Source organism: Ammospiza nelsoni, chromosome 28, assembly GCF_027579445.1.
Source record: "Ammospiza nelsoni isolate bAmmNel1 chromosome 28, bAmmNel1.pri, whole genome shotgun sequence".
Taxonomy (NCBI): Eukaryota; Metazoa; Chordata; class Aves; order Passeriformes; family Passerellidae; genus Ammospiza; species Ammospiza nelsoni.
This window is the reverse complement of record NC_080660.1, coordinates 3,388,516-3,399,678: the sequence shown is the minus strand read 5'-3', so window position 1 is coordinate 3,399,678 and position 11,163 is coordinate 3,388,516. Positions and strand designations below refer to the sequence as shown.

At 54.2% G+C, this 11,163-nt stretch overlaps 1 protein-coding gene across 1 annotated transcript in view; it reads right to left on the bottom strand.

Annotated features, from left to right (window-relative positions):
- Positions 1–4,164: 4,164 nt before the first annotated feature.
- The window catches only part of LMNA (lamin A/C), a 31,130-nt gene continuing 24,131 nt past the window's right edge, over positions 4,165–11,163 (bottom strand). The window contains exons 7-12 of the mRNA XM_059490142.1: positions 10,624–10,828; positions 9,763–9,870; positions 9,516–9,635; positions 9,337–9,432; positions 6,950–7,201; positions 4,165–5,848 (exon numbers count right to left, since the gene is read on the bottom strand). Coding sequence (XP_059346125.1) covers positions 5,816–5,848; positions 6,950–7,201; positions 9,337–9,432; positions 9,516–9,635; positions 9,763–9,870; positions 10,624–10,828 — 814 coding nt within the window. The 3' untranslated portion in view covers positions 4,165–5,815. The remainder of the gene's footprint in view (positions 5,849–6,949; positions 7,202–9,336; positions 9,433–9,515; positions 9,636–9,762; positions 9,871–10,623; positions 10,829–11,163) is intronic.

Below are 11,163 nucleotides of genomic sequence, written 5' to 3'. Positions count from 1 at the left end.
CTCCTGACACATTCCTGTGCCCCCAGAACAACACCGGGGCCTTTCTCCCCAGTTGTGCTCTCTGCTGTTGGCAATAAGTCCCTGCACCCCCATCTCAGCACCCCCAGAGCCAGACCCTATCCCTCCATCCCACACCCCAGATCTGCATCCCCCTATCCCTGCATCACATCCCCACACCCCATCCCGGCACCCCGTATCTGTACCCCCAAACCCACATCCTATATCTGCACCCCCCCACCCACACCCCATCCCTGCACCCCCAAGCCCCATTCCTGCACCCCCAGACCCCATCCCTGCACCCCCAGACCCACAACCCATCCCTGCACCCCATCCCTGCACCCCCAAGCCCCATTCCTGCACCCCCAGACCCCATCCCTGCACCCCCAGACCCACAACCCATCCCTGCACCCCATCCCTGCACCCCCAGACCGCATCCCTGCACCCCGAGACCCACACCCCACCCGTGCACCCCCAAACCCTATCCCTGCACCCCCAGACCCCCAGACCCCACCCCTACACCCCATTCCTGTCTCAGCCCTGCCAGGTGAGTGCTGCTGGCTCTGGCTTCCCACGTTGTGGATTTGGGGGTCCCTGGAGCACTTTGGGGTGCAGCTGTGTCACCAGGCTGTCTGTGTGTGCCCCCCCCTGCCCCCAGCACCCACAAATTCTGCCCTGTGGCATTTCCCCCTCGGAATTTCCCCTGCAGGGAGCCTGGCCTGGCTGGAGCCTGCAGCCCTCGCTGTGGAACTTTCTGCCTTCCCCTTCCCAGCTGAGTGAGAGCCCCAAAACAGGATCCCAAAGCACCACTTCCTCCCCTCTGCAGCCACCCACCTGCCCTGCACGACATCAGCACCAGCTGGGGTGCAGCAGCAGCACCCCAAACCTCCAGCATTGCCCTGCCAGGGCTGGGGTGCAGCATCAACACCCCAAAACCCTCCAGCATTGCCCTGCCAGGGCTGGGGTGCAGCAGCAGCACCCCAAAACCCTCCAGCATTGCCCTACCAGGGCTGGGGTGCAGCATCAGCACCCCAAAACCCTCCAGCATTGCCCTGCCAGGGCTGGGGTGCAGCATCAGCACCCCAAAACCCTCCAGCCTGCAACATTGCCTGGGGTTCTTGCCCTGCCAGGGCTGGGGAGCATCATCAGCACCCCAAACCCCTCCAGCATTGCCCTGCCAGGGCTGGGGTGCAGCATCAACACCCCAAAACCCTCCAGCGTTCCCTGCCAGGGCTGCAGGGCAGAGCCGAGTGCCCCTGCAGCTGCCAGCTTTGGGAGGCTGGCACCCTGGGCAGGGATCTGGAAGGAGTTTGTGCCTCGTGCCCAGCAGCACTGGCAGCCTGGCAGGAGCTGGGCACTCCCCAGGGCTGAGCTGCAGCCCCTCGGGGTGCTGGACACCCCCAGGGTGCCCGGGGGGGTTCTGTGCCCTGCAGCACGTTGGGGTGCAGCCCTGGGGACTGGCACTGGGCACAGGCTCACATCTCAGCCCCTCCTTTGGGATTAGCAGGGTGGCTTGACCTTAATCTCCCCGGGCATGCAGGGGCCTGGAGGGGCTGCCCTGGGGCTGGCAGGGGCCCCAGCACCCCTGGTGCCCTGCCTGGCCAACCCTGGTGCCTTGCCAGGCACTGCAGTCACTCCCAGCCCTGCCCCATCACAGTGGTTGCTCCAAGGCTTCCTGGGCTGGATTTCCCCCCAAAAATTCTGGTGGTCCTCAAACCTGGTGCTCCTGCCTGCCCAGGGTGCCTCTGAGAGACCCCAGCATGGCCATGGCCCTGCTGTGGGACCCCACCTCCCTCCTCTGAGCCACCCTCTCAGGGCTCAGATCCGTGGGACACCAGGAGGGGAGGGACAAACCTGACCTCGAGTCGGTGCTTTGGGGGCAGTCGGGCTGGAGATCCACCACAGGCTCCTCTGCAAAGTGTGTGAGGTCCCTGTGGGCTGCAGCTCCCTCTGGGCTGGGCAAGGTCCCCACGGGCTGCACGTGGCCCCACAGGGATGTGCAAAGGTCCCTGTGGGCTTGTGCAAGGTCCACACCAGGGAGTGCCAGGACCCTGTGGGGAGTGCCTGGGTCCCAAGGGGCTCTGTAAGGAACCCAAAATGTCAGTGCTGTCCTTACAGGGCTCTGCAGTGTCCCTGGGGCTGTGCAGAGACCCCATGTGGGTCTGTAAGGAACCCATCACATCTTATTGTCCTTAGAGGGCTCTGCAATGACCCTGGGGCTGTGCAGAGACCCCATGGGGCTCTGTAAGGAACCCATCATGACTGCATGGTCCTTACAGGGCTGTGCAATGTCCCTGGGGGCTCTGTAAGGAACCCATAGCATCTGCATTGTCCTTAGAGGGCTGTGCAGAGACCCCAAGGGGCTCTCTAAGGGACCCATCATATCTGTATTGTCCTTACAGGGCTGTGCAATGTCCCTGGGGCTGTGCAGAGACCCCATATGGGTCTGTAAGGAACCCATAACATCTGTATTGATCTTAGAGGGCTGTGCAGTGTCCCTGGGGGCTGTGATAGACCCCACGTGGGTCTGTAAGGACCCCATAACATCTGCATTGTCCCCTGGGGGCTGTGCAGAGCCCCCATGGAGCTCCAGCTCAGCCTTGCCCCATGCCAGGACTCTGTGTTCCCCACAGGGGACACGGGGACGCTGCAGGCTGCCAGTTCCCTGTTGCGTTTCCCCATGGCAGTTCCCCATGGCAGTCCCCGTGTCTCCTGGCCTGTCTCCTCCCAGGAAGATGCCAGCAGCACGGCTGGCTTCCCCCATCACTCCAGAACTTGCTATTTTGGGCCCAACCTCATGACTTTTGTGGGCAGGAACCCTGGGGAAAGGTTGAATGGAAGGGGACGGGATGCAGCAATGTGTGGGTAGCTGTCCAGCTGACAGGAATGGGAGGTAAACAGCACAGAGAGGGGGTCAGCGTGTCCCCTCTCATGGTGGAAAAAAACCCCAAACCTGTGCACTTCTTCCGTCCCCCCCTTCACTCTCTGGAACACTCTTAAAGGTGCAAAACTTATTATTCAGCACAAACAGAACGAGACAACTGGGGATAAAAGCATAGAGAATCAACTCCACAGATTGTGTCCCCTCCATGGTGTGGGCCTGTGTCACCTCCCTGTGCCCCTGTCGTGGTTCAAATTTGGGAGGGAATCCCCAAAGGGGCTACGGTGTGGAGGGAAAAAACAAAAAAACCTGTGCACTTCTTCTGTCCCCCTTTCACTCTCTGGAACACTTTTAAAGGTGAAAAACTTATTATTCAGCCCAAACAGAACGAGATGATTGGGGATAAAAGCACCATAGAGTCAGCTCCTGGGAGGGGAGGTGGCACCTCGCTCACCTCGCTGGTTCTCCACAGCCTCCCTTGAAGCTGGGAGGTGGCACCAACACCCTGCACCCCCTGGCACCCCCTGCCCCCCAAACCTCAGCCCTGCTGCCCCCAAACCTGCGGTGATGCGACCCCACACAGCACAGGGGGGCTCAGGTATCCAAGCACAGGGGGTACCCCCAGGCTGGGCACCCCTGGCACCTACCTGGCAGTGCCTGCGCCCCGGCCGCCCGCCTGCGTCCCTCGCTCACATCGCGGCTCCGCAGCGCTGTGCCTGGTAAAGCCGATTATGCAGCGGCTTTAGAGCTCCCCTCCCCAGCGTCCTGCCCGGCTGCAGTGCCTGGCACGGCCCGGGGGCACAGGGGGTCCCTTGGCAGAGAGGCAGGAGCAAAGCTTCGCTCAGGTTCTGTGCGCCCCCATCCCAGCCCAGCCTGGGGATTGTTTGGTCCCCAAAACCCCCAAAAGGAATTTCTGAGTCCTTACCTCAAATTCCAGCCCCCCCCATTCCCATCCTGGGGATTGTTGGGTCTAAAAAACCCCAAGAGGAATCTCTGAGTCCTTACTCAAATTCCAGCTCCCCATCCCAGCCCATCCTGGAGATTGTTGGGTCCCCAAAATGCCCAAGAGGAATCTCTGGGTCCTTATCTCAAATTCCAGCCCCTGGCCCAGCTGTTAGTGACCCACCCTTGTGTAGGGGATCACCCCATTTCCCCCACCCACATTGGGTGCTGAGCTCCAGCCCTGCCTGTGGGGTGAAAAGAGATCCTTGTGGGGTCCCTTTGCTGCTGGGGGGGGCAGCACAGCACCCCCAAATCCCCCTGGAGAGCAATGATGACAGCACACGGCATGGGAAGGGTTCAGCTGTATTTTGACTCTGGAAGGAAGTACAGGCAGTAATACAGAAGCTTTGCAAGCATAGATACATAACAACCACCCCAAAACCCACTGGAGTGGGGGGCTTGTCCTGGCACCTTCTCCAGCCCCACCCCTCTGCTGCACTTGAGGTCAGGGGGGGCTGCAGGCGTTTCCCAGTCCAGGCAAAAAGCCAAGAGATCTCTGCCAAAGGCTAGATGGGCTCCTGCCAAGGGGGAAGCTGCACCTATCAGACCCCAAAATCTGCCTCACTCGAACAAAAAGCCTTCCTGGGTGCTTTCCTGGCCAACCAGCTCTGACCTGGACTGAACATCTTTCTCTTAATCCCTGAAACAGCTCCTGAGCTCTGGCCACCAGAGAGGAGCCTGAATGACTGCAGCTGAGGGAAGGTGGGGAAACCCCTCCAGATGCAAGGGGGATGAACCCCTTTGGGGTATGAACCCCTCTGGATGCAGGGGGGATGAACCCCTTTGGGGTATGAACCCCTCTGGATGCAGGGGGGATGAACCCCTTTGGGGGATGAATCCCTCTGGATGCAGAGAGGGATGAACCCTCTGAATCAGTGTGGGGTGAACCCCTCTGGGGGGATGAACGCCTCTGTGGGGTGAATCCCTCTGGATGCAGATGGGGATGAACCCCTCTGGATGCAGGGGGGATGAACCCCACTGGGGGGATGAGCCCCTCTGGATGCAAGGGGGATGAACCCCTCTTGGGGGGATGAACCCCTCTGCATGCAGTGGCTCTCAAAGAGGGGTCCTGGGGGAACCCTGCTGGGGCTGAGCTCGTGGGACTGAGCTCCATCACCCCAGCTGCCAAATCCATCTGGTCCCAAAACGCAGCTCCGCGGTTTTCACTTGCCCTGCTCCATCTCCGCTCCAGTGGGGCTCCCAGCCCAACCCCTCAGCTAAGGCACAACTTGGCTGATTTAGAAAAAGGGCAAGAGGTGCCTGGGATGGGGAATCAGGGGGATACAGTACACAGAGCAGGGAGAGCAGGCGGGCAGGGGGCTGGGGAGGGGGCAATGGCCACACAGAGACGTGGGCATCGCCCGCGAGCTGCCGGGAGCCCCCGCGCCGGCGCTGCCGGGAATCACAACTCAAAAACGACAAAAAAAAAAGGGAATTTTGGCTTCAGATCCCAAGAAAAAAGGGTTGTAAAGGCACTGTGCTCCACTTGAGACAGGACAGCAGGCCCTGTGGCACGCAGCTCCAGTGGGTACGGCTGCGCTTCTCCCTGTCCTATGTAAAAAGCTTTGGCAAAAAAGGTACAATGGAAGGAGCATTTCAGCTACAAACTCCTCCTGCATGGCTGCTCTGTAAACACAGTTCTTTGCTGTCTTTGGCTGAAGTTCTAAAAAATATTTGAAGCTGAAAAGCTATTTTTTGGTTTGGTTTTCTTTATATAGAAATAGATTTTTTTCTTTACAAAAAAAAAATCAAAGCATCTTTTAGCACTTTTAATATATATATATATAAAATTCCTGCTATAGAAAACAAACAAAAAAAAAACAACCTTGGTTTTTGATATCTTGTTTTTTTAAAGGGAAAAAAATTTCTTTGCTTTGGGAAAAAAAAACAAACCTAGCTGGAGACAGGCAGGAACCACAGGAATGCGCCATGGAATTACATGATGCTGCAGTTCTGCACAGCCTGAGCCTGGAAGGGAGAAAGAAAAAAAGAAAGTTAAGAAGACCCCAGAGTCACCAGTGTCACCATCCACTTGCTCTGACTGCAAAGTGTCCAGTGGGATCTTTTGGATTCCCACAGGCTCTCCTCCATGCTGGCCCTTGGGGTGTGATAAATAAATCCTCCCAAGCTGGGATGTTCACAGTTCCAAAATTTGAGGATTAGTGGCACGTGATATATGAGGATTATAATATTGACTAAAAGTATCAATATAGAATACATTGTATATTAATCCAATATAGAGATATAAAGTGCTGAAGTATTCACATTACCAGCATGAACACCCAGCATCAGTGGAATGAGTGATGTGGTGTCACAGACATCTTCTATGAAAAGTCTTTTTTTTAAGATTTTTTTCTTGAGAAGCTGAGAGGCTTCAAGAACAAAATGTAAACAATGGTTATCTGCTGCTGTGGAATGCAACAGGTGCATCTGTGATTGGTCTCATAGAGTTGTTTCTAATTAATGGCCAATCACAGTCAGCTGGCTCAGACTGTCTGAGCCACAAACTTTTGTTATCATTCTTTTTTTTTCCCCATTCTTAGCTAGCTTTTTGATGAAACCATTTCTTTTATCCTTTTAGTATAGTTTTAATATAATATATATCATAAAATAATAAATCAAGCCTTCTGAAACAGAGTCAGATCCTCATCTCTTCCCTCTTCCTAAGACCCCGGTGAACACGGTCACAATGTGAAGGATGGGAATGGGGTGCCAAGGGGGATGAGCGTAAGATGGAACGGGGTGGGAAGCATTTCCAATCCCTCTCAGAACCCTCTATCCCTTATAAAGAAGCTTGTGTGAGCTCAAAGAGGAAGAGGAAGAGCAGGGAGAAGGAGAGCTGGGAGGAGACAGGATTGCAGGGAGGGGACAGGATTGCAGGGAATGCTCTGGGGTGCCAAGGGGGATGAGTGAAAGATGGAACGGGGTGCCTTCCAAAGAGGAAGAAGAAGAGAAGGGAGAAGGAGAGTTGGGAGGGGACAGCATTGCAGGGAAAGGACAGTGGCAGGACAGGGTGCCAGGGACTGACCAGAGGCCTGGCACCATCACTGGCACTGGGATGGCACTGACCTGCCTGCGGGGGCTGGAGCTGCCCAGGAGGTAGTTCCTGGTCACCAGGCTGTCCCCGAGGCCGATGCCCGAGTCGCCCATGCTGCGATAGCTGCGGGTGACGGTGACGCTGGAGCTGGACGAGCCCGAGGACATGGAGGTGATGCCGGCGTTCTGGGAGCCCGACTTGTCGGCCGGCTGGCCACACGTGCCACACACGACGGTGCGGGAGCGCAGGTTGTACTCGCCGGGGTCCCCAGAGCCACTGCAGCCCTGCACATGGTGGGGACAGACAGACAGACCGGCCTCAAGGCCCTGCCAGAGCCTGCTCTGCACAGAGTGCCTGCCCTGGGAATGGTGGCAGGAATGGTGGGAGCCAGGAGAGCTCTGGAAGTGAGCCTGCCTCACCTGTGCTCTCCATAATGGGGTTTAAAAATAATATATATTATTATATATTAATTATTATCTATTATTATATAATATTATATATTATTATATATTATTATATAATGTTATATATTATCATATATTATTTTATTATCTATTCTTATCTATTATTATATTATATTATATTATATTATATTATATTATATTATATTATATTATATATATATTATATACGTTATATATGTTATATGTGTCATATATATAGCATATATATGTACTATATATACATATATATAACATATATATACATACATAGAACATATATATAAAAATGATATGATATTATATTATATGATATATGATGTATGATATATGATAATATAACATATATAATATAATATAATATAATATAATATAATATAATATAATATAATATAATATTAATTTATCTTTATTTATTATATTATTTACTTAAATAATATTTAATTAAGAATAAATAATATTTAATTACTGTGTTTCTAATCCCAAGTGAACTGGGGCCAGCACGCTGCCAGTGGGTGACCTGCCCTGCTGCCCTGAGCTCTCAGCACATGGGAGACACCTGAACTGTGCTGCTGAAAACATCCTCTTCCTCACTACCTCGTGAGCTGGCAGTTCTCCTATGGGAAGTTTGCTCCTGGAAAGGATTCAGCCTCCTGGAATGGGCAGCAGTGGCTGCAGGTGCTTGGCTCCTCTGGCCAGGGATAGTCAATACAGAGGAGAATCACAGAATCATGGAATGGTTTGGGTTGCAATGGACTTGAAAGCTCACCTCATTCCAGCCTCCTGCCATGGGCAGGACATCCTCCACTAATCCAGGTTGCTCTAAGCCCTGTCCAGCCTGGCCTGGAACACTTCCAGGGATGGGGCAGCCACAGCTGCTCTGGGTAACCTGTGCCAGGGCCTCACCACCCTCACAGGGAACAATTTCCTTCCAGTATCCCCTCTAAGTGTCAGTGGGAAGCCATTCTCCCATGTCCTGTCACTCCAGACCCTTATCCAAAGTCCCTCTCCAGCTTCCAGGAGCCCCTTTAGGCCCTGGAAGGAGTTCTAAGCTCTTCCTGAAGTCTTCTTTCCTCCAGGCTGCCCCCAGCTCCTCCAGCCTGCCTCAGAGCAGAGAGACTCCAGCCCTCATAGCATCTTCATGGCTACTTCTGGATTTGCTCCAGCAAAAATTCCCTGTCCTTCTTGTGCTGGGGGCCTGAGAACTGGACTCTGCACTGCAGGTGGGTCTCACAAGGGCAGAGTAGAGGAGAACAATCCACCAGCTCAACGTGCTGGTGTCAGTCTCAGCACAGCTCTTCAGATCCACAGAACTCAGAGGGAAGTGGATAATGGATGCTCCAATTTGCTCCTGGAAGTGACATCTAGATGATCTTCCACCCTCACTGAGGCACAGCTTGGCCACGATGGCACCTCTCTGCCCGTGATTCCTGCGGGCACCTCGTGTGCAGGGCACACACACCCTGCAGGATGGGCAGCAGCCAGGGATGTTTCTCTGGGAGAAGAGGCTGCAGCTCTGCCCCTGGCATGCTGCCTGCTCTCTGCCCACTGCCTGCTGCTCCTCCTGGTGCATATTGCAGCTCCACATGGGGAAAGATGGGCTGAGAGGAAGGACAAAGCCACCTCTGGATTTGTTCCAGCGCCCTCATGAAGCAGAGAGGACAGAGCAGCTGCTGACAAGAAGTGTCATCCATCACCTTCCCGCCATCCTATCCTCCAAGCAATGCTCAGCCTCCCTCTGACTCTTCTGGCCCTTTTCATGGCACATCAGGGTTCTTTAGGGTTGGAGACAACTTCTAGCAAGGTTTTCAATGCTTTTTTAGTGAGCAGCAACCTCCTCCAGATGCCAGAGCTCTGTTGGCTTCTCCTCCCCACTGCCTTCTCCTGCATGCCTGATCCTGCTCTGAGCTCCCTCCCACCCTGCCTGGAGCTGCACCCCCTTGGAACCACCAGCATCACCTACTCAGGGCCCTACTCACATGGTGGTGGCGGTGGTGGATGCTCATTTCATCATCATCCTCATCCTCATCGTCATTGATGATCACAGCGCGCACCAGTTTCCTCATGGCCACCTCCTGCAGGGGACAGGGGGTCAGTTGGGAGGTTCAGAGCCTGTCACCCCCCCTCCCTGTGTGCCAGAGCTGCCAGGGGCTCTCACCTCCCCGTTGGAGTTGATGAGGGCGGTGCGCAGGCTGTCCCCGGAGCCCCAGCTGCTCTGGGCTTTCCACACCAAGTTACTGGGGGGGCTGTGGGTTGCTCCAGCTCCCGAGGCCCAGATCTAGGGAGAAAAGCAGGAGAAAAGTGACTTCTCTGGTCTGTCTATCACCACACAACCAAGCACTCCGTGTAAGTGGCCTGGCAGGGTTTGGGATCTTTCCTGGATCCTCCACCAGGCAGGGACTCACCGTGACCACCTGGCCAGCCTTGAGGGTGAACTTCGGGGGGAAGCGGTAGGTGAGGGGGGGATCATCCCCATTCTGCCTCTTGATCTGCCAGTTCCCCATGGCCTGGTCCTGTGAGAGAGAGCAGAGACCCTCAGAATCCTCTCCAGCTTGTCCCATTCACCTCCTGCCCCTAGGGTGAAGCAGGGCTGAACCTCACCCCAGGGACCCTAGGGTGCCAGGACCCAGCACATCCCTCTGTCTGTCCTAAGCAGCCAAGATCCCTGCCATGGCTCTCAGGGTCCCTGGCACAGAGCTCAAAATGCCTGTGTGGCTTTGATTATGGCCTGTGGAACAAATTACCAACCTTAGATGAAGATCTGCAAGCCACAACAGTTTAATAGAATAATAGTGAAGTTATCACGGGGTGAATAAATAGATTTTAGGGTTTTCAGAATGGGGGTTCAGGGGGCAAGATGGAAAGATCTGAGTGTGCCCAGCCTTTCTCTTTCTTCTTCTTGACCTCTGTCTTCTGCTGTGATGGTGACACTTTAGACTGGTTTAGAGTAGAAGTTCACTGTCTAACATAGGTGACAGGTATTGGGAAGTAATTGTAAACATTGTACACGTAGTTTTTAGTATAAAAAGATAACACTGCCCTGGGAGCAGGCAGAGTGCCTGGACTGTCTTGCTGAGTGGACCTCAGCTGGACAGGAGAAAGAATTTTGTAGATAAGATACAATAAACAACCTTGGAGGCCAAGAAATGAAGAGCCCTGACTCTTACTAGCACCGGGCTGGGAAAAGAGACTTTCCAACTTTTCTTAGGGTCACTCTGACAAGCTAGAGACCCCAACAGTAGGGATCTCACCAAAGGCAAGCTCACCTCATTGGATTTGTTCCTGAGACGGACAAACTTGCCCTCCAGGTCCACCTCCTCCACGCCAACACGGCCGCTGGTCCGGGCATGGTGGGAGAAGCTGGTCCGGCTCTCGCTGTCCTCCAGCTTCCTCTTCTTGGAGGAGCTCGAAGTGGACAGGTGGCTCCGGGAGGCACCTTTGTGGGATGAAGGGCTGGGGGACAGCCTCAGCCTGTCAGGGGAGAAGAGGAGATTAAACCAGTGAGTTCACAAAGGCTGGGACCCTGTTGAAGATTGCAATGCAAGATTTTTCCATTACCATCTGTATGGCAGATTATCTTTGTTAAGTGGGCAGTTTGCTTTATTTCTCTCTTTGAGTGACCACATTCACACCTCCCTCAGGAGGGGACATTGCTGATAACAGACTATTGAATGTCACTGCATGGCTGATAAGAACTATAACATCCCATTGGGAGATGTGAGCCCAGAGGGAGGAGCCAAGCATTGCTAGCCAGATATAATCCAGAGGTTTTTGAGACACCAACATGGCTTTCTCCACAGGATTCC